Below are 24551 nucleotides of genomic sequence, written 5' to 3' on the forward strand. Positions count from 1 at the left end.
AAAGAGAATGAACACTAAAAAAGACTTGGCCTGTGCTGTTCAGTGGAGTGCAGTGGCACACAGATGAGGATTCACTTGAGAAGTGCAGCTACTACAGGCTTCCCAAACAGGTCTGCACTGGAATACTTGGAATACTCACACACATCAGTTCTGAAGCAAACACAAATCTGGGACCAATCAAAGGGATATGAAATCAGTTTCTGATGATGCTATTATAAACACATCTGGCATGTGTATGCAAATGTATGCACACACAAAATTTTCTATCTAGGAGAGTGATGATCCTATCTTACGCAACTTTATTTGAATTTTAGGGTTACAAAGTTCTCCCAGAGTTAATCCAAACATATTCCTTCAACCCTGTAAGGGAAGAAGTATGGAGTGAAGACAATGCTAGGCCAGGGGCTAGGATTCAGGGGCTCCAATGATCTTATGATCTTGTAAGAACACTTAACATGCTTCTAAACTGGAAGGATGCTACCTGTAAAAGGTGAACCAGCTCTATATCTCTGTGATCCTACCTAAAAAACTTTGTTCTCTTATGCATAATCCTGTGTACTATGTGCAAAAATAATACTTTGAATTGTACTGAACTATATGGCTCCTTATATTTTATGGATGCATATTCATATAGCTTCTGCCCAATGCTGTATATTTTTTCTTCGGTCTTTAAAAGTTCATCTGTGTTTAAGACATAAAAGTTTAGGGAGCAGAGAGGATCTAAATAACTAATAAAGTCAGAGGTGTGTGCATATATTATAACTACACAACTAGTATTAGTTCCATCATCAGAAAGAATATGGCAAAAAAAAGTTATAATAAATGTCAACATATTGATATGCTAGTTCTGTTGATAAGAAGTGATTAATGAAGTATAAAGCCAAATTAATTAATAGAAAATAATGATCAAGACTATGAATTCTATCACTCCATAATCAATGTTTACAATTAAATGAACATTTGCTTCGAGATTCTTTAATAAGTCTATCCTCTGCCTTTAAGCATTTTGAATACACTATCTGTTACTTGAAAAAGTAACTTCACTTCTTTAAATTTAGATCTCTCTTTTTCTTCTTCTTACAAATAGGATTCAAAAGATGCAGAGTAACAATGGCCTGAGGAGGAGAAGCTCACTATTTGTAAGTATACTTAGAAACAATACATATTTTGTTATGCTATATTAACTGGTTTCTTTAAAAACTGATATTCAACATATTTAAACAAGTTAGGATGATTTTGCCATGCAGAAATCAGATACAGAATGCTGAATTCTGCCATATTACTAATTATAAAAAGATTCAGGTTAAATATAATTGTACATGACAGAGTTTGTAGACCATTCCCAATCTAAAATTACGGGTTCCATGTTTATTTTTTTCCTGAAATATAAAATCATACAGCTTCTTTTGAATTTTAATAACTACAGATAACCAACACTATATGTCACTGTTATTACATTGAAACATCTGCAGCATATTTAATTCCTTAAGATCATTCACAACATGAAAATAGATAACAGGAACATCTTGAAATAAGCTAGACAACTGGTTAAGTAATTAGGCAACTTAACAATCACAGATGTCCAAAGAGATGTCTTACAGGAGTAACAAGATAGTTGATTTCCTTTATACACAGGTATTTCAAACTTCAGGGGGGAAATGGAGTGAAAATATAAGTCTGGCATTTTCCATGATTTTTTTGAAGACCCTCTGGTATGTAATAATACACAGAAACAGAATTTCATAAAATTCTCTTGTAGCTTAATTATCTAAAAGGCAGAGCAAGAGACACACACACACACACACACACACACACACACACACACACACACACACACACACAGATTTCACTGCCTTCTTGGGGCATCAGTAAGAAGCCTGATGCAAAGTGCAACAGCTGGTACTAAAAGCATCACTCCATTAAGAGACACAGGTGTCAGAAGCAGTGGCTTAACCCACTGAACCACAATGCCAGTCCTATAGAAATCAAATTTTAAATAAACTTAGGACTTGACCATTAAGGCAATTCTGTGTCAAATTTGTAGAGCTCGAGATCATTATATAATGTATTCTTTTTAAGATTTATTTTCTTTTTATTGGAAAGATAGAAATATAGAGAAAATGAGACAGAGAAAGATCTTTCAGCTGCTAGTTGATTCCCCAAGTGACCATAACAGCCAGAGCTGAGCCAATCTGAGGCTAGGAGCTTCTTTCGAGACTCGCACGCAGGTGCTGGGTCCCAAGGCCAACATCTACTGCTTTCCCAGGCCACAAGCAAGAAGCTGGATGGGAAGTGGAGCAGACAGAACGTGAACCAGTGCCCATTTGGGATCTCGGTGCCTGAAAGTCGAAGATTGAGCTACTAGGCCATTGTGTACAGCCCATGATGTATTCCTTAAGGACACAAAAGTATTACACTCAGAATTTGTTCAAACTGCATTATGATACAAATTCCCTTAATGCTTCTAACAAATTCCAAAGAGTGTCACTAGATTTACACATCTATCTTGTACAAACTATACCAGAGATCAGCAATATTGTGGTCTCTGGGTAAAATCAGGCTCACTGCCTGTTTTTTAAATAAAGTTTGACTGGGACACAGCGAAATGCATTCAGTTCCACAGTGGCTATGCCTGCTTTCTGCCCAAAGTGGTGGAGGCACTGCAACAGAGATGGTGCAGGCAGCAGAAGCAAACCATTCATTGCCTGACCTGTATGGATCAGCAAATCCGAGGCAGCTGAGGAGGCTCTGCACGAAAACACTAAAAACTCAAAAACATTATTATCAACAAAACTAACCTAACGCTTTGATAAACGGAATCTTAAACAAATTAGTAAAAGGCTCTACTATAATGGTTCAGCTATTTAAACCCATGACAATCTAGAATGAAACTAAAATGAATATTTCTTTGTAATCTTATTTATTATAAAAGTTTCTTCACAAATCATCATTTAATGCTAGGCTATAATAAAGAAACATTTTTAAATCTTACCTGTGAAGTTAGCTAACTTTTAATCAGCTATTTAACATTTCTCTGATTATTGTATTTACAGAAAAATGATACTATAGAAAAGATCATGTTTCAAGCACATTAAAAACTCAAACATAAAGGAACTGTGTATTAATGAAATTTCTTGCCAAACACAGTGAACTGGAGTTTTAAATAAACTGATATCTTCCCAACTACATTTGCTTTTCTCAAAACTGTGTAACTTTGCAATTACTTTGTGTTTGTCCCTATAGTCTCTGTAAAAATAAATTTTGATTACTTTTTTTTTTTTTACCTTGAGATCACGGTACACAATCTTGCCGGAATGTAGATAGTCCAAGGCAGAGACAATTTCTGCACCGTAGAAACGTGTGCGGTCCTCAGAGAACACCCGCTCTCTCGACAAATGGAAAAACAGCTGCAGGGTAAACAGCAGGGACAGGATTGTAATAATTACTGATTTAGTGGGGAAATTAACACAAACATAAAACACCTCTCATCACCATATTGTGATGATAGATAGTGTACTCTCAGTGGACACCGAGCACTCTTAGACAGCAGCTGGCTTATCTTTCCCAGGTTTCCAAGGGGAAACTGCGAGCTGTTAAATCAGCGTTTTAATCAATATACCAATCTTGTTTAAGGCATTCAGCTTGCCACCCATTTAACCTTCAGTTACCAGAGGAAAAAAGGATGCATCATCAGATTGCATTTTCTCCTTATTCTACTGTTGGTTCACTCCTGCAAAGACTGAGGGGCTGAGGCATTATTAAAATAAATTAACACAAGCAGAGATGTAATCTTATTACTAAACTAATTTACAACTGATTTCAAAGGAAAAACTAATTGATTTATATGAACATGTTTTAGTCTATAACTGTTATCTCTAGAAATATTTTGAAAGTTTGAATCACCATTTTCTGTAAGAAGTTCCCAATTTGTTTTAATGATGCAAAAAATGAACTGAGAAACTTCCATTATGTCTTCGTAGTGCTCAATGTATATTCCTTATATTTTCAAGAACTGATCACAATGCCAACTTTTTCTCATAAATAATTTAAATCACAAGCCCATCCATTTCCTAGTTAACTACACAAAAGGTATCTCATTCAACAAATGGGCTTCAAAAAGTTCATGAAAAAATGGAACTAAAAGCACAAATTTTCCAATAACTTCTTAAAGCCTCCTTATGTGTACTGTGACAAAGCACAGTGTTTCATTTAGGCAGCGCTTCTTTTAAGAAACTCCAAACCTCATCTCTTGAGTTCAACAACATATGTGAAGAAGGAGCAGGGTCCAGTCACTACGAATTGATTATCAATTTTGGTCGTATTATTTCACCGTAAAAAGAAATTTGCCAAGAACAGAGAAATATTGTTTGTGGAGCAGAGTATACCACCAGGTATCATGGTAAGTAGCTAATACATGTCTGTGATAAAAGAAATGGAGCCTTCACCAGATCACTGACTCTGAACGCTCCTACAAAACTGGTAAAAATTATGTTTTACCAAGATCTGTTCTGCACACAACAAATCATGGTTTTAGGTAATATTAAACAGGCTCCCCAAAGCTTCCTTCTCCCCCTTTCACATTCAACACTCTTCTACTCTTTTAAGATAAACTATGCATTACCAACTGGCACAGGCTAGAGAGAGAAGAACTGAATATCATCTAGTGTCAAAAAAGCCTGATACAACATTAATTATATGAAAATTAAAATATCTACTGTGGCACTGTATTTTAATAAATCCTAAAATCACAACACTATTTTACGTAATATTAAGAAAAATGTAAATTAAGACTACAAAAAATCCTTAAACAAAAATATAGTACCTCTAAAATAAGTCATTCTGATTCTAGTTACATTAAATGTGTGATCAAATATGTCATTTGCCAAAATTCATATCAATTCATATAATCACACGGAATTATTTTTTAAAACCTATTTATTTTACATAGGCAGATACATATTATTAACAAATCACCAACTAAACAGGGACAGGAAAGTAGAAAGCGCATGTACCATCAGTAAGATCACTCAAAAAGATAACTATTGAATGATTTTTGCCATGTTTTATAGTGACTATCAGTAATTTTGATGAAGGAATCATGATTCTTTTGTTAAGAGTTCTGATAGTCTTTTAATGGCATGAAAATAATTATGTATTTAAATTTTCTTAAAAGAATGTTAAGCCTACAAATCACTAACCCACTTTACAAAAGATATGGAGTCTCCCTAAATATAACATAATATATTCAGGAGTCTAGATCTTTTTTTAGATCATATATGTTCAATTTGTCTGTCAGCCAATTTCCATAAAAGTATCAGCTAAAAAATATATTTAAGGAGAAGAATTCTATTTATTTCTCAAAATGCTGCCATCTGATGTCTACCCTTGGTACTTATGAAACTTATTCTTGAGATGACCGACAACTTAATCACCAAATCCAACAGTCTATTTACAGTCTGCACTCTCCACTGCTATTCCAGAGCTCAAGGTATCAACCACCCCTTCTCCCACATTCCCTCCCCCTCGTTTTTTTTCTCTTTCTCTAAAACTATATTCTTACGCTGTGGTAACACAGATTTCCTAATTTTACTCCTGTCTGGATAGTCTTTCCAGGTTTTTACCTTGGCTTTGAACCAACTTTTGAATTTCTTATTCATTTTAGTAAGCACTAATTATTTTTAAAGTCACTATACTGGGCACTGAAAAAAGAGCAGCTATAATAATACTTTAAAATATATATATATATATTTATTTGTTTGAGAGACAGAAAAAGAGAATTCTCCAACAATACCACTTTCTAAATGCCTGCAAGGACTGGGATGAAGTCAGTAGCCAGGGAAGAACTCAATTCAGGTCTCACATGGGTTACAAGAATCCAAACGCCTGAGCTGTAACTTGCTTCCTCCCATAGTCAACAATTGCAAGAAGCTGGGATGAGGAGCTGGAGCTGGGAATGAACCCAGGCAATTTGATATCAAAGGGGGACTTCTTAAGCACTAGGCCAAGCACTGGGCCCACAGGATTAAAACTAAAAAATTCTTAGATGTATAGCACTGACTGTGATAAGGTACCATGATTGTACATTAATCTTCAAGCTCATTAAATCATATACTTTAAATTTATAATTTTTTAAATAATCATACTTCAATAACGAGCTTTAAAAAGGACAATCTATGCCAACAACAAATTCTAACCTAATTAAAGAAACATACAGATTTTAAAAAATAAAGAGTGCTGTAACAATTTTGGTAAAGTTTTGGTTTTGAAAGGCAGAGCAACATAAAGACAGACACAGAGTTCCCAGAGGATGGTTGACTCCCTAAACTGCTACAACAGCCAAGCTAGACCAGACCAATGGCAGGACCCAGTAACTCCATTCTGGTTTCCTACTTGGGTGGTAAGGTCCCATATGCCTGGGGCATCTCCTGCTGCCCTCTCAGCTGTATCAGCACAAAGATGGGTAGGACACAGAGCAACCAAACTCAGTGTGCCACCACACTGGCCCCATTTCATAATTTTGAAATTCAGATATTAAATGTGCTTTGGTGGCAAAGAGTAATCTATATACAATGACCCAGGGAAACTTCAGAAATAAGGTAATAGTTCCTCTACATTTTTAAAAAGATTTATTTATTTTTATTGCAAAGTCAGAGACATACAGAGAGGAGCAGAGACAGAGAGGAAGATCCTCCATCCAATGACTCACTCTCCAAGTGTCCACAATAGCCGGTGCTGAGCCAATCCAAAGCCAGCAGCCAGGAACTTCTTCCAAGTCTCCCACGCGGGTGTAGGAACCCAAGGCCTTGAGCCGTCCTTGACTGCTTTCCCGGGCCACAAGCAGGGAGATGGATGGGAAGTAAAGCTGCCGTGATTAGAAGTGGCGCCCATATGGGATCCCAGAGTGTTCAAGGCGAAGACCTTAGCTACTAGGCCACGCCGCCGGGTCCTACATTTTTTTTTTAAACGAAGTTTTTCACAACTTGAAAACACATGGATTCTCCCTTCCCTTTCCTTTCCTGGGCCTAGTAGTCAGCCCAGAGCCCAAGCCATACTGTGAAAGGGCCTGAGGCTGGAGCTGTGCATGGTAGCCAATGGTTAGCCGGCAGGGAAGGGACCTGAAGCCACAGCCCCAGTGTACATGCTAGAGTGCCTGAAGGAGGCCCATGGCCTGAGCAGTGCTAGCAGGGGTGGTTGCCCAGACCAGTAAGGAGGAGGTCTGAGGCTGAAGCCAACCACGAGGGCCAGCTGGGGTCCCGTGATGGGACCCCTCAGGCCAGAGATACCTGGGCAATATGACTGTCGAGCCTGGCAAGGAGGGTGCCTGGGGCTGGAGCTGGCCCATGGATGCCACTTTAAAAGACAAGAAAAGGCCAGTGATCTCTCAGAGTGATGATGACAATATGGGGGACAAAGCCATGGGCACCAGCTATACGTTCTATAGCTCCTGAGATAAATCCATTAGATGAGATAGGGAGAGATATCTAAGCCTATTCATGCAAACCCTGCACCCCTAATCAGCAGAATGCTAACTACAGAGGATAAAATAAAACTAGATCCTTCAGCAATTCTTTTTTTTTTTAAGATTTATTTTATTTTTATTACAAAGTCAGATATACTGAGAGGAGGAGAGACAGAGAGGAAGTGGAGCCACCGGGATTAGAACCAGCGGCCATATGGGATCAAGGCGAGGACCTTAGCCACTAGGCCACGTTGCTGAGCCCAATCCTTCAGCAATTCTTAAGAACAAGAATCAAAAATCTCAGGAAGGAATGAAATGCAATAAGCTTAGATTCTCCAACTGAAAGTCTTACCTCTCCCACCTTATATAACACTGTTTGCCTAGCTGTCAATCAAACGACCCCTTTCCCAAGTTGTATTCCCCCTCACCTGTGACTGGAGAGTGGCATTGTATAACTATTCCCCCTTCCAGGCTCATGAGAAGACAGCCAATGAAGAGGGTGCTCTTTCTCTCCCAGTGGACAAAGATGAAGGAAACATCTTTCTCTCACCTTTCCCCTCCTGGCCCACTGTATCCCTGAGTGTGGTTCTGTGATTTCCTTACCTTTTAAATAAACTGGGGTTGGGGGAGGAATTCAAGGGAAGACTACAAATGATTACTCAAGTTTTGTAACAATGGCTGGCATGCTACTATTATACAGGAGGCAAATTACTAAAAGTTTATAGAAAGCATGCATTACAAAAGCTAATAGCAAGCAAACACAAGTAGCAAACACACGTAGATAAACAGCAATATACATTCTGGGCAATGACAGGATATAAAGCAAAAAATAAAAAAAAGAAGTATGAGTTCCTGACTTCCAGCTGTGGAACAGCCCAGTTCAGGCCACTGCAAACTTTTGGGGAGTAGGTCAGCATTTGGAAGATCTCTTTCTAATTCTACGCTTTCAAACAAAAATCAATAAATCTTGAAAAAAACAATCACCATCACAAAGATTTATCACATCACCCCAGTTAGAATGGCTATAATTCTAGAGTCAAAAAACAACAAATGTTGGTGAAGAAGTAGAGAAAAGGTATCCTAATATACTGTTGGTAGGAAAGTAAACTGGAGAATTCTAAGAAATCTGAAATTAGATCTAACATATGACCCAGCCATTCCATGCCCAGAAATTTACCCAAAAGAAGTGGAAGAGATGTTTATAGCAGCTCAATTCACAGTAGTTAAGATAGGAAGTTGACCCAAACGTCCACCAACTTAAGAGTGAATGAACAAGTGTAGCGTACAACCACAATCTTTATTTTGCAACAAAATGGATGCAAATGGAAATCATTATATTTAATGAAAGAAGCCAGAGGCTAAAGACAAACATCATTTTTTCTGCTTTGTGGTAGCTACTATATGGAAAAAAATTTTAGAACTGCATTACTATTTGTAGCCCTGTCTGCATTACTGCTGAGCAGTGTTTTTTGCTTATTTTGCATATTAAACTCTAGTGGAGTATTAAGGCTCTGCCTATAAAATGAATTTTAAAATATGTTATTTCAAAAACGAAAGAGGCAAGAAAGAAAGGAAGGAAAGAAAGGATGGAGGTTAGAAGAGAGGGAGGCAGGGTGGAAGAAGGGAGAGAGGAAAATATCACCATATTGTAAGAACCATAGTTACGAGTTATGTGAAATGTTGTTTTTTACATTAATAAAAACCAGTCTAAAAAGAAAAATGATAATTTCTTTTTTTTTAAGATTTATTTATTTTATTACAAAGTCAGATATACACAGAGGAGGAGAGACAGAGAGGAAGATCTTCCGTCCGATGTTTCACTCCCCAAGTGAGCCGCAACGGGCCGGTACGCGCCAATCCGATGCCGGGAACCAGGAACCTCTTCCAGGTCTCCCACACAGGTGCAGGGTCCCAAAACTTTGGGCCGTCCTCGACTGCTTTCCCAGGACACAAGCAGGGAGCTGGATGGGAAGTGGAGCAGCCGGGATTAGAACCGGCGCCCATATGGGATCCCGGTGCGTTCAAGGTGAGGACTTCAGCTGCTAGGCCACGCCGCCGGGCCCAAGAAAAATAATTTCAAGAAGAAAGGAATATTTATTGGATGTAGGTGCTGGGTCATGTGTCATCATTCAGGGAAGAGACAATGCATTTAAGTGGGGAGAGAAAAGAATGTGAAACAAAGACGGAAATGGTGGGCAATCCCTCTGAAGAGCACAAGTAACAGAGTCAAGATATTGCTGAACCAAAGATAATGGTGCAATACAGCCAATAATGTTTTCATTACTACCAAAAGAAATTGGAAAATAAAGTAAAGCTACAATTTAGATAGAACTGGGTACAAATATAAACACAAACAAATTGTTTTATAAGAATACAGGACAACCTGATGATGACATTATGTGAAACAGGGCTGTAACACCACTCTTCCCAAAGAAAACAATCTTAATGCTGACTAAATTTGAGTAGAGAATCACCAGGTGTTCTTTTGTGATACACAAGACAGCAGGCTGTATAAACATGGCAGTTCAGTGGCAGTGACTGAGCTGAGAAGTCCCTGCACAAGTGGAACAGCACCTTCAACTTCAACTCCACTGTAGAAAACCAAAACTGAATATGCTAAATTCTACCCATAACTGACTACAGAATTCATATAATATTCATAATGGTGTGGAGGTACAACCATTCCCCTCTTGAATCTATATATCACTTCCAGTAACTTCCCCAAGAAGTATGCATGTACAGCTTCTCTGAAAGTGAACTTTATAAAATTTGTTAACTCTTCATTACAGAAACAGCCTAGGTATTGGTCACAAGACCTTGTATGATAAATAATTCATTTCTGTATACCACTTAAACCATTACATTCATTTTCCCACTGACACACACACACAATAGGCAAGAACCTGACTCTGCCTGATCACATACAGAAGAAATAAACAATTCACAAATGGTGCTACAATAACTGCTTCACTCAGGAGATCAACAAAATTCAATTTCACTTGATGTAAAAACAAAGTAATTTTATGAGTTTAGTAGTTAAAAATAAAACATGAAACTAGTAAAAAACCTGGAAGGTAGAGATGGAGAAGAGTTGATCTGTCAGACAGAAGAAGTTCTGAAATTCTATTGTTCAGGAGGGTAAAAAAACATTACCAAGAAAGGATGGGCATTAGGCATAAATATTTAAGACACTGCTTGGCATGTTAACATTGCATGTTCAAGCTCTAGTTCCAGTGGTCCGTTCAGCGCCAGCTTCCTCTCAACAGGCACCCTGAGAGGCAGTAGCTGATAGCTCTTACCTGGAGCTCTGCTACCCCCACTGCACACTGGGAGTCAGTTCTAGGCTCACAGCTAGCACCTACTACAACCCTGCTGGTTGCTGTAAGCATTTGGGGAGTGAATCAGCAGAAGGAAGTTCTCTATCAGTGTCCTTTCTCTTTCAAATATGTAATAAAAAATTCAAAAAAATTACGAGAAATTTTGATAGTGTTATCACAAAGAAATGCTGGAAGAGAAAGGTCTGCTTACACTGATTTGAATATTACATTGTGTGTATGTGCATGCATGTTTTGAAATATCATATGAAATCTGCTCCCCAACTGAGGAGGGAGGACCTGAAAAATGATATCAGAATAAAGATTTTCCAAGGACACAAGAAATGGAACAAATCACAAATGAAAAACTAGAATTAAAACTTCACAGATAGCAAAAATGGAAATAAAACTGAACACTTCAAATAAATACAACATTCAAAAAAATTGGGTAAAGCATACAAATAACATGAGCATAGTATAAATTATTCTAGAATATGAAAGCATGCCAACTAAAATATCAATGTAGTAGAGATAAAAACATAAATGAGACATGTTTAAACTTCAAGAAATAACATCGCAAAAGTGTGGTAAGATAAGCATCATTACATACTAGTGGTTGGTATGTAAACAAATAAAACTTTTGCAAAAATGAAAAAACTGGCAAGAGATAGTTTTAAGTGCAATAATAATTACTTTTTTAGACATGTCCTTTAAAAAAAGATTTATTTATTTTTACTGGAAAATCAGATTTATAGAGAGTAAAGACAGAGATCTTCCATCTGCTGGTCCACTCCCCAAGCGGCTGCAATGGCTGGAGCAGAGCTGATCTGAAGCTGAGCTAGACAGGAGCCAGGAGTCAGGAGCCAGGAGCTTGTTCTAGGTCTGGCATATGGGTGCAGGGAGCCAAAATTTGGGCTGTTTTCCACTGCCTTCTCAGCCCACAAGCAGGGAATTGGAAGAGAAATGGAGCAGCTAAGATGTGAACCAGTGCCCATATGGGATCCTGGTGCATGCAAGGCAAGCACTTTGGTCACTAGCCTACCACGCCAGACTTGACATGTCCTTTTATAAAAAAAGAAACATAGAAGCTATTTTCTACACAAAAATATTGTTTGAATACATATATACATACTGAAAACAATGTGAAAATAGCCTTCCAATTACAGTAAAAAATGACTATATGTAACACAATAACAAAATAAACTGTATGCAATTAAAAGCTAAAAAACATGAAACTGATTTTTAAAAACTAGAAAATGTGAATAAAAAGTCCACAAGACTGAGCTTCCTCAACTCCCTGGACAATGGAAATCATTATATAAATCAAAAGAAAGTGCAACAAGGTAGAGGAATCCACCATGGAGGGTAGGTATGGGTAGAGGTTGTGGGAATCCCAGAGCCTATGAAACTGTGTCACATAATGCAATGTAATTAATAAAAATATATATGTATTATTTTAGAAAAAAAGAAAGTGAAAACTGGAATAAGTATTTGACAGAAACACTGTCAGATCCTGGATTATAGGCAGTGCTGGACCACGACCCCTGCACGAGCCGAGGACAACAATGTGGCCTCCATCTGCCTGGGAGACTTTTTGGAACATCACTCAGGAAGGGAAATCCCAAGCACAGGTGTCCCTGACATCCAGTAAAGTGATGAAACATAAAAAAGAATTTTAAAAATTAACATAACTAGGAAGATAATCACTGAATAGCAGTAATCTCAGAAAATGACACAGATCAAGAATAAAGCAGCTATTTGAGATATAATCCCTTGTAGGGTAGGCATTTGCTCTCGCAGTCAGGCTCTGCCAATTTATTCTTGATGGAGGCACAGGGAAAGAGACTAGCTAAGGACTCTGCATCTTTAGCACATAAGTCCGAGCAAATATTATGAGCCTGATAAATGTATACTTCAATGAATAAAGTCTAATTTGAAAACTGCTTCCCAAGAAACTTTTGGTAAGGAAAATTAGGCTTAACTTTTGTTTTGCCTCTTGGTATTTTAGCTAAGCTCAAGTGTAAAGTTTTTGAAGGTAAATGCTTTATTATACACACACAAAAAAGCCATGCACAATAAGTTAAGGACATTGCTTTTGCTAAAAAAAAAGTTTGTTGCTCAAGAAGAAAGGATACATTTAGAAATATCCTTTAGGAAAAGACTAAATACTTTTTTTCTGCGTTGTGCTTAGTTATGATATAGGAATATTTATGTAAATAGATTATCTCAAGCTACTAAATATATTCTCCACTTCATCACAAACCAGAATGCTTATTTAAATAGATGGTATTTTGAATAGTAGTCGTATCTGTAGTGTAAAAAGCTTGCCAAAATAAACTAAAGACTAGGAATTTAAAATGTTCTGACTATCACTGTAATTCAAGGTTTTAAAGTCAATTATCTTTTTTCCTTACAACCAGTACCTAAATAACTTTGCAATATCCCTCTGAAACAGAAAAAGACTGGCTGTCTAGAGAATAACAAATTATGTTTAATAATACAATTCTCAGTTTCAACAGATTCTTAAACATAATGCTGACTTAGCTTAAAACCAGAGTGTCCCAAAAACAACTAATTAGTTAAGCAATAAGACTTGCCCGTACAACGAAGCTGAGTAACACATCCCTTCAGTACATAAAAATCCCTAAGAACACTGACTCTAGCTTACATAGAGGAAAGCTAATCAAAAAGACTATACTACAGAACTGAAATAGTAGCACTTAACACTATAACATGAACGTTAGAATACTTTCATAAAATCAAATATTTTTATTTTTATTTTTAAAAATGTATTTATTTTTTCTTGGAGCGGCAGATCAAATTGACAGGGAGAAGGAGAGGAAGAAAGATCTTCCAACCACTAGCTCACTCCCCAAATGGCTGCAATGGGCAAAGCTCAGCCAACCTGAAGCCAGGAGCCAGGAACTTCTTCCAGGTCTGCCAAGTGAGTTCAGGAGTCCAAGAACTTGTGCCATCTACTCTGCTTTCCCAGGCCACAGGCAGGGAGCTGAATGGGAAATGGAACAACCCAGACACAAACCAGCACCCATATAGATCCCAGGACTTGTAAGGCAGGGATTTAGTCAATTGAGCCAAAGTGCCAGGCCCCTGAATCAGATATTCTTATACTTCACAGAGTAATTAATATGAATCATATTCTAGATGGTGCATATCTTTCTCACTATCTTCTCTCAATCTCTGTGCATTTGACACAGAAAAAATCAATGGAAAATAAAGCAAATTTGTTTCAAAAAGGATAGCAAAAAAGAGAAACTATAAGGATGTCTTGTCTTAATAATGCAATTAAATATAAAATACGTTAAAGATAATGGAGTCTGCCTCATGGTACTGCAGATTAGTCAGGTCACGGCTTGCAATGCTAGCATCCCATATAGGCACTGTTTCATGTCCTAGCTGTCCCACTACCGATGCAGCTCATGCTGGGAAAGGCTGTAGAAGATTCCCAATGCTAAGGACCCTGCCATCCACACAGGAGACTTGGAATGGAGGTCCAGACTCCAGGCTTTGTCCTGGTCCAGCCCTGGCTGCAGTGGGAACCTTCTGTCCCTCTTTTGCATTACTCTTTCAAATAATGAGAGTAAATAAAAACAAAAAGTCACCTTATAAAAATGTAATAACACACTGAATACAAAAAAATAGAAAATAATTTCACATTCTAATAGATTTTCATAATTAAAATAACTCATAACTAAATATTTCATTATAATAGGACTAGCATTGTGGCTCAGGGGTTAAGCTGCTGCCTGTGACATTAGCAGCTTATATTGTAGGAGACTAGGCTGGAGCTCCAGGCTCAGGCCTGTCTCAGCCCTGGATTTTACAGCTACCTGGAGAATGAACCAATATTCGAAGATCTCTCTCTCTCTCCCTCTTCTTCTCTGTCACTGTTCTTTTCAAATAAATAAAATAAAGCTTTTATAAAAATTTCACTAAAGAGATATCAACATGGTTATAAAAAAGACTGCACATTCCTACTCGTTAAATGTTAATAGATTCTTCATCTGGAGAATAGAATACTACATCCTTTTAAAAGGTCAAAAATCTCAAATTATTTTAAAATATTTAAATCTATTATGAAACATGTCTTTATCCAGGATACTTATGCAATATGCTTGATACTAATACCATAAAAACAATAAACATGCTTAGCTCTGAGTGTTAAGGGCATTACAGCCTAGCAGAAATATCTCCAGATTTTATGGCAAGACTGAGATTCAAACTGAGATCAGCTAGCTCCAAAGCCTATCATCTTTATATTATTTTTATCCAGTTCTTGTTAATTTGAAAGTATAATTGCACAAATCATTCCATTACATTTCCTAAGCATCTTTCACAATGGCCTAATCTGAATGACATGAGAACCAGATCTTTGTCCAGCTGGCCTCCCAGGTCCGGATGTGGGAGGCATGCCTTGGGAAAATACAACGCAGCTATTGCTGTGTGCCTCCACCTGTCTCACTCTCCACAGGTTTCTCTCATCAGTGCCACTGCACAATCTTTTTCTCCAGATCCTCCTCCCTATACTCTATCATCAAGTCTCAATCTGAATGGCACTTCCTCAAACAAGTGAGTTCTTTGTGGGGTCTCCACTATCCCATCTCATACCAGAGCACTCAGACTTGAAAGACATTTTCTTCAACAATGGAGGGGGGGATTAAAAAGCTGAAGAGAAACTGAGTCAAGGAAGAAAAAATTGAAGAATTAAGGAACACTATTAAAAGGCCAAATGTAAGAGTCACAGGAGTTCCAGAAGGCACAGAAAGAGAAGCTGGGTTTAAAAATGTATTCAATGAAATAATAAAAGGAAAAATTCCCTAATCTGGAGAAAGAATTGGGAAACAAAATATGGGAGGGCCACAGAACTCCCAACAGGGTTGACAAAAAATGATCTTTGCCACAACACACGATAATCAAGCTCTCTTTAGCTGAACATGGGAAAAAGATCCTTAAATATGCACATGAAAAAAATCAATTAACATATAGGAGACCCCTAGTCAGACTCACTGCTGACTTCTCAGAGGAAACTCTATGAACCAGAAGAGTACTGACACATTCCAGATTCTAAAAGGAAAAAATTGCCAGTCCAAAAAACTCACCCAGCAAAGCTTTCCTTTGCCTTTGAAAATGAAATAAAATTCTTCCACACAAAGAATTCACCTCTTCCAGGACCAACCCTACAAATAATACTTAAAGATGTTCTACTGACAAAGAAAAGGAGTAACACCTACTAAAACCAAAGGCAAACGTGGATAATGCCCCAATAAAACAACCAAAAAGACTAACTCAAACAATGAATAACCCATGGTTAAAACGACAGGACCATATTACCATCTATTGATATTAACCCTGAATATAAATGGTTTAAATTCATCAATCAAAGGTCATAGATTAGTGGACTGAATCAACAAAACAAAACCCATTTATCTGTTGCCTACAGGAGACACATCTCACCAACAAAGATATGTGGGAACTGAAACAAAAGTATGGAAAAAAAATATTCCAAGCTAATGAAAAAGAAAAATGAGATAGAATAGCCATTTTTATAAAATATAGACTTCAATATGAAAAATATTAAAAGAGATGAATGATCAAAGCATACATTCATCAAGAAAAGATTGCCTTACTAGTTTCTTATGATGCTTTCTCTTTGTCTGTAATTTTACTTGGTTTTTCTCGTCTTTCTGTGTTGGTCTAGCTATAAGTTTATTTTGTTCATCTTCTTAAAAAATGGCGCTTTTTTGCTGTAATTTGTAGGGGTTTTTTTGGTTTCAATTCCATTTAGTTTTGTTGTGATTTTTATCATTTCTTGCTTCCTGTTCATTTTTTTCTTTTTAATAAGTCCTTGAGATGCAGCATTAGATCATTTACTTGAGATATCTGAAGTTTTGTAAGCACCTGATGTTATAATTGTACTTTCCAATACCTCTTTTGCTAATTTCATGAGCTTTGATATTTTTCTTTCTTCATTTCTTTAAAGAAGCTTTTTCTTTTCTTTTTAATTTCTTCATTGACACACAGGTCATACAGTAGCACTGTTTTCTTCAAGAAAGTTATTGATTTTTTCATTTCTTCAGCAGCACACTAGTCACCCAGTAGCTTGTTAATTAAGTTCACATTGTTGTAAATTTTCCATTTTCTCCTTGTTCTTGATTTTGTTTTATGGCTTTTCATTTAAGGGGATTTATAGTAACTGTGTAGTAAAGACTACCACATACAGATGTGAAAATATAATGCAGTACCTCTTCTTCCAAATAAAAAATGAACTCTCAATGAAACTGTTAAATGTATCTTGATAACAGGATGCTGTACTCTCTGCACTGTCCATATCTACAATGTCCGGATACACTCACATCCCAAAGACGGACTTATGACTATTTATGAAGAATCGTACCATTGTAATAATATAGAGGAAATCAGTAGGAGGAAGTGCACTTGGGGAGATGGGAGGGAAAATCCCAGAGCCTATGGAACTGTATCATAAAATAATAAATTGCAAAAATGAAACTACATTTTAAGCACCAGAATTCATACTTCATAAAGCTTTACAAATGCTAACCAGGAGCTGGCATGGAACAAAAGAAGAACAAAGTTATTTCTTTTATATTGAGATCACTCTGTGAATGTACTTATCAGCCAGAATGACGGTGTTTTTCTTTTTTTTTTTAATTTAAACAAATTTTAACAGAAAATAAATAAATACCTGTGGTACCATGAGAAGTATCCATACATGTAGGGATAGCTATATTATCCAGTCATGATAAAGACATCCATTGCCTCAAACATTTAGCAATTCTTTATACTGACAACAATGAAACCCTATCTTTTAGCTTTTTTCTTTCTTTTGGAGCCTCCTTTTTTTAAATGCAGAAATACAAAGCATATTATCTACAAGAATCCCACAAGAGCTTATTTCTATCTAGCTATAACTTGGTACCCAATAATCAACCTTCCCCCATCACTCCTCAATCCCTTACCCTAGAATGGCATTTAAATGCTACTTAATTCTACCTAGCTATCTGAGCTATATATTGCTGGGAGTGTACACGTCTTTGGATATAAACTATATGCAATTCCACTGTATTGGTATGTCTGCTTGAGGCCAGTGTTGATTTCTCACAGTTAATATTTCTCTCATAATCCACTTCATTAAACCACATATCTTTAAATACCACTAGAGAGTTCAGCATCACAATAAATATGCTAAACTCCTCTGCCACCTACCAGGGTGAAGGAAGGGCAGATAGTTGCACATGCAAAGAAAATCAAAACACCGAAATGTTTCAACTGCTATATTTATGCCTCAAGATAAATATTTCCGGGCCCGGTGCCATGGCCTAGCGGCTAAAAGTCCTTGCCTTGAACTCGCCAGGATCCCATATGGGTGCCAGTTCTAATCTCAGCAGCTCCACTTCCCATCCAGCTCCTTGCTTGTGGCCTGGGAAAGCAGTCGAGGACGGCCCAATGTATTGGGACACTGCACTCGCGTGGGACACCCAGAAGAGGTTCCTGGTTCCTGGCTTTGGATCGGCGCAGCACCGGCCATTGTGGCTGCTTGGGGAGTGAATCATTGGACAGAAGATCTTCCTCTCTGTTTCTCCTCCTCTCTATATATCTGACTTTGTAATAAAAAATAAATAAATCTTCAAAAAAATTTTCAGAACATGGGTTAAAACAACACTACTGCTAATTAAGAATCAGTGAGCAATAAGCACAAATTAAAGAAAAAGCAGGCTAGTCATTTCCATGAGTATACTAAAGAAGCCCAATCTGTGTAAAAACTGGACATGAAAAGATGTGGGGATGCTGCCTTCAGAGCTTACTGCTCATGGACAGCTGCTTTCTAGTTTAAGTCTCCTAGACACCACATAGATTGGTGCAGTGGGTAAGCCAAGGAGAAAACAGAAGTGCCAGTGTACATGGTCTACAGAAACCTACAGCTTTCTTTACCCTCTCCCTCAACAACATATCAGTTATGTTCATTATATTCTCTACTATGTCTTCTGTATTTCCAAGAACCATTCCGAAGTACAATGTGCAAAAAGGAACTATGTAACAAAGCCAAATTTAAACTCATCTCACAAGAGAATACTGAACATAGATTTCCTCCCTGGCAATGATAACTGAATAAGAAAAATAACACTGTATGTTCTAAGACCTATATATCTGAAGTATATTTCATAATCTAAACCAAAAGCTTGAATTTATATGCATAAATATTCCATTTTGCTGAAATAGACAAATATAAATAATACTTGATTCTCCCTCCATATAGGGCAACCCAATAATTATTATCTAGGCACTTTGAAAATACATATCATGGAATGTATTTATCTGTATGGAATCTGTTTACCTGCTGCAAATCATTAAATAGCTAAATTCAACTCAAATTTAAAGTAAACTTAGTTATCTATAGCTCAATTCAAAAAAACAGAAATTCTGGGGGTGGGGAGGAAGACAACTACATGCCAAATAGGAGACATAATGTAAAATTTTACTATTATTTAATGCTAAAGGAAACCAGCTGGTTAGTCTGAAAACCTGCTTTTGTGTATAAAATTTTTTCAACAATCATTAATTAATATCATAAACACTGCAGGTTTAGAATCACATGGTAGAGGCCAGCTAGCTCCTTGTGCAAAGGCATTCCTTCCTCCCCCTGCAAAAGTCTCCCTTCTCTCGATACAAGTGATCGTTTCCACCTTATATTTTGCATAGTTTGTCTCTTATCATCCCTAATAGATTATAAACTCTGAGGGTAAGATCAGTGTACTGTATGACTCACAGTATCCACCAGAGTGCCTGACACAGAAGGTCAAATGTATTTTATAAAAACACTTGAAGACATCCTCTTCCAAATATACATTTCAGGTATTTTTCAGGCTTATTATTTTCTAGGCTTTTTCCTATTTGTCAGTAATTTTCTCTTGACACTTTGTTAATTTTGCTTATCCACGGTATCTGAGAAAATTGGTTCTTTCTTTTATTTACTCAAATAACTCAATAAATTCTTGTTAAGCATCTAGTATGTGCCACATATGAGTTGAGGGTAGCCATTGGACAAGCCCCTTATGAAGCTAAGTAAGAAGGATGTGCAAGTATTTAAGAAAGTAATTTTAAAATAGTATGATATTACAATAGATGTATACATGATCTTACATTAAAAACAAAAGACAATTAAGAGTCTTTCTCTGAATTTTTGTCTTCAGTTTATCATTTTCACCATATTATTTTTCCCCTGTCTAGTCATTTATCCATTTGTTTATTTTCAGTTATGAAGGACATTTCAATTAAAAATATATGTACATGGCAAAAATATAAAAGCTGCATAAGAACACACAACTGAAACGTGAGTTCCCTCCCAACCTGTCCTGACCCACTCAGTTTATCATCCCAAAGTTCTAATAGTCAGTCATTCCAGAGATACCCACTGCATAAACAAACATACTCATGCATACACATACGTGATTTTATGTTCTTCTCATACAATGAGTGTATGCTTCACAGAATGCACCTTGCTTTCCCACAGCTCATACTGAACTGCTTCATTATTTTTAATGGAGTGGACTGCAGGCTATAACACTATTTAATCAGTCTTCTTACTGAATGCTCACTTAAGGTGTTAGGATGCAGCAGTGAAAATCTCCATCCATATATCATTTTGTGACATACTGGTTTACTTGCAGGATAAATTCCTAAAAGTGAAGGAGCCAATACGATGGTCCAATTGGTTAATCCTTCACCTGCAAGAACCAACGCTCACATGTGGGTATTGGTTTGAGTCCTGCTGCTCTATTTCCCATCTAGCTCCTTGTTTGTGGCCTGGGAAAGCAGTAGTGGATGATCCAAAGGTTCAGTTCCCGGAAGCAGCTCCAGGTAGACCCAGAGGGAATTCCTGGCTCCTGACTATGGGTCAGCTCAACTCTGGCTATTGTGACCATTTGGGGAATGAACCAGCTGATGTAAGATTTTCCTGTATCTCCTTCATTCTGTAAATATGCCTTTCCAATAAAAATAAACAAATTTTTTTTAAAAATTCTGGAAATTAAACTGCTGAGTCCTAGAATAGCTACATGGTTCATTTTGATAGAACTTTTACTAGTATCAGTTTCATTTCCATATCTTCAATCCTCATCTTTATGGGAAAAGTCCCAAAATCTGTCCACAATTTTGCCTGCTGATTCCTTTTCTGATATTTCCAAATACGTATTTCCTTAGAACATTAGCAAAAATAATTTCAAAATGAAGTTTATCATCTTAACTTAAACAAATTATTCCTAACTTCACATGTATGAATTCTCCCTTTTTCTAAACAAAGCCAGGTTTGAGTCTTTCCTCTGCTGTCACCACATCCAACTAGTTGTCTGAATCTATTCACACTACAGTTCTATAAGAAGCTTCCTTTTCATATTCTCTCACACATCCAGGTCCCACACAAACAGGTTACTTCTGGTCAGTAATAACAGATCAGACTCTTCTTGTTCTATGTTCAACCAGCACCTGAGAAATCTTAACTCAGTACCCCTCACGGAGTCCGGTGTTAGGCTAAATTAGTGCTAAAGCACTTTATCAAGGGATTAACACTTACATTCCACAGTCTATTCTAATCTGTAATGTGGTGATAAGAGAAATCATGAGCTTCTTCATAGTAAGAATAACCTACATATTTTGATAAAAACTAGCCACTCAAGATACGTTCACCAAATGTCAGAATTAAGTATTGCAATGAGTTCCTACAAGTTCTACAGAAGAATATCATATAGAGAATGTTTTTTTTTAAAAAATAAGAATAATTTCAAGTTTTTAAGTTTCAATCCTTCAACACATGGACTCGGATCAAAAACAGGAAGGAGAAAGGACAAGTAACAAATGAAAAAGTAAAATGTACTGCCAACATGCCCAAGTTTCTCTTCAGAATGACAAGATCCTTTCAATGTGGCTCTGGTTACTCCACTGCGCGGGAGATGAGAAAAACTGGCTACAAGGTACCTGAACACTGATGCTTGTTTGAGTTTAACACAGGTAAAATAATCTCTCCAAGTGTCCCTAAGCATGAGCACTGTAAATATTATATTCCAAAACTCAATAACATGATTTCAAAAATCATACTTGTGGCAAAATCTTTCACATTTAAAAATACAGTAAAAAAGAATACAATTATGCTTTCCAGATATAAAGGTATTTGTATAGAAACATTAACTGCATTTCACCAGAAGTTACTAAATAATACAACGAAAACAAATTCCTATCAAGAAGCAGAGACTAGCTATATTATAATTTATACCTGAAATAATGTTATTAAAACTAATGAAGCTACCCCCATGCAAATGCGGATGTATTTCTTGACTCACCTCTCCCCCGTTAACATATTCCATCACAAAACACAAACGGTCTTTTGTCTGGAAGGAATATTTCAAGGACTTGAAATAAAAAAGAAAAAATGTTTTTAATATAATCCTATAATCTTATAATATCAAAAACAGAATATTCAGAAACTTTCAAGCATAACTGATTACATGAATTATTACTGTTCTTTAAGAGTTTACAAGTAACAGTTTACAGGAAACAGAAAACAAATTTTGTTTAGATAAGCGATAGGTATTACTAGGGGAAAAGTTGAAATTAAAGCTTTCAGCACATGTAAACTTAGTGATTGTGATGAGCTCTGTTCATTTTACTGGGTCTCCAAAGTCCTTATCCATGCAATGCAAAATGTCCCAAAAATTACACTACTGGAGGCTTCTTTGGAAAGCAACTGTTACAATGTTTCTACTACAGTTTCAACAGCATTTTTTGGATACCGGTTGTATCACAAATCCCAACTTGACCCACTCAGTCTACTTACCTTTACAGGCTGCAAAAAGGTAATAAATAGCATCTTATTACAATGGACAATGTAACAAACTAAGTTAAGATACTTAGCAATATCTTTGAAATGATCAATTTAAAAAATTTCTAAACCATTAAAAATCTCTACTTTGAAAAGTATAGCTGCTGTGTTTTACAGAACCAGGAAAATAAGTATACACTGCAAACTATCCCTCCATTTTAAAGCATCTAAGAACAGGATTTTAAAAATCAGGTTATATCAAAATAATCAATAAATGTATACAAATCATAGTTTATATTGTGCTTAGTGAAGAAAACCTACCATATTTCTCCTGTATCAATATGCTCAGTATTACTGTATCGGAAAGTACTCTCTTTAAAAGCAACCCATTTGGTGAAATGTATTTTAAACTTCATCACATGAATATCAATCAGAAGCCAACAAACAGAAAAAACAAAATCATTACATTTAAAATTTAGAAACTTCTCCAACTCTGTTATTTTTTCAGGTCTCCTTAAAATGTCATAGGTAATTTATGTGCCTTATGGAACTTTGTTTTAATAATCATGAAATTCATGGGTGTAAAAGTAAAAACATAGCTTCAAAAAATTCATGGATGTAAATAACAGAAGGAATTATAAATGCATACATACTACAAACTTAATCCATACAGTCCAACAATTTATTTAAAACTATTTAAAACTATTTTTCATGGTTTCTATTACGAATTCACTAAATTTAAGCATTATATCTGTAATGTTTCTCTTCTTTGCACTTACTGTTAAAAAGGGATGTCTAGTGTTCTTTAATACTCTGCTTTCTGTTAAAGTGTGTGCCACTTCATCCTACAAAAGAAAAAGCAAACCTTTAAGGTATGCTCTCAGTAATATACAGATATCTTTTTCTCCAAAAGTACATGAGACTATGCCTGCAGACAGACAGATCTTCAAAAAAATGAAGCATACTTCCTTTATTGATCAGATTTACACACACATACACACACAGAGCAGGAATAAGCCTCCAAAAATCAAATTAATTTAATTAAGAATCTAAGAACATGGGGCCCGGCGGCGTGGCCTAGCGGCTAAAGTCCTCGCCTTGAAAGCCCCAGGATCCCATATGGGCGCCGGTTCTAATCCCAGCAGCTCCACTCCCCATCCAGCTCCCTGCTTGTGGCCTGGGAAAGCAGTTGAGGACGGCCCAATGCATTGGGACACTGTACCCGCGTGGGAGACCCGGAAGAGGTTCCAGGTTCCCGGCTTCGGATTGGCGCGCACCGGCCCGTTGTGGCTCACTTGGGGAGTGAATCATCGGACGGAAGATCTTCCTCTCTGTCTCTCCTCCTCTGTGTATATCTGGCTGTAATAAAATGAATAAATCTTTAAAAAAAAAAAAAGAATCTAAGAACAGGATTTTACCCTAATCTGATTTAATTAGATCAGATGACAGTAAGGTAAAATTCATATAAATGTTCTCATACCCAAAGTATGTCAAATGACAGAAAGATACAAAGACCAAAAAAAAAACCAAAAAAACAAAAAAACAAAACAAAACAAAACAAAAACAAACAAACAAAAAAAAACTTATCAGAGGCTCAGAAAATTAAATAGGATGATTTTCCCTCTCAAGGGAATGCCTTCTCAGCTAAATCAACCAGGACATAGGTAGTTAGTAATTCCATAAAATTTATCAAGGCAGATCTATTCCAATAAAGATCACAAAATCTGTAAATCTGTACTTACAAAGAAAAAATTGCTAAAAAGGGGAAAATAAAGAAGTAAAACTTATTTTAAAACTCAAATATTTGAGGGATAGAAAGGAACAAAATACATAAAAGTATGTTTTTATTAGTGTATCTTTTAAAATTTTTTTATAAATATATTTAAAAGACAAGACACAGAGATAGAGAACCAACTTTCCATCCCCTGGT

At 36.6% G+C, this 24551-nt stretch overlaps 1 protein-coding gene across 3 annotated transcripts in view; it reads right to left on the minus strand.

The window, feature by feature from the left end:
- AKT3 (AKT serine/threonine kinase 3) overlaps window positions 1-24551 on the minus strand; it is a 261075-nt gene that overhangs the window by 41740 nt on the left and 194784 nt on the right. For all 3 annotated transcript variants that reach the window (XM_058669410.1, XM_058669411.1, XM_058669412.1), the window contains exons 7-9: window positions 23401-23466; window positions 22143-22211; window positions 3285-3407 (exon numbers count right to left, since the gene is read on the minus strand). In XM_058669410.1, the coding sequence (XP_058525393.1) occupies window positions 3285-3407; window positions 22143-22211; window positions 23401-23466 (258 nt within the window). The remainder of the gene's footprint in view (window positions 1-3284; window positions 3408-22142; window positions 22212-23400; window positions 23467-24551) is intronic.

Source organism: Ochotona princeps, chromosome 10 (assembly GCF_030435755.1).
Source record: "Ochotona princeps isolate mOchPri1 chromosome 10, mOchPri1.hap1, whole genome shotgun sequence".
In the NCBI taxonomy this organism is placed as follows: domain Eukaryota; kingdom Metazoa; phylum Chordata; class Mammalia; order Lagomorpha; family Ochotonidae; genus Ochotona; species Ochotona princeps.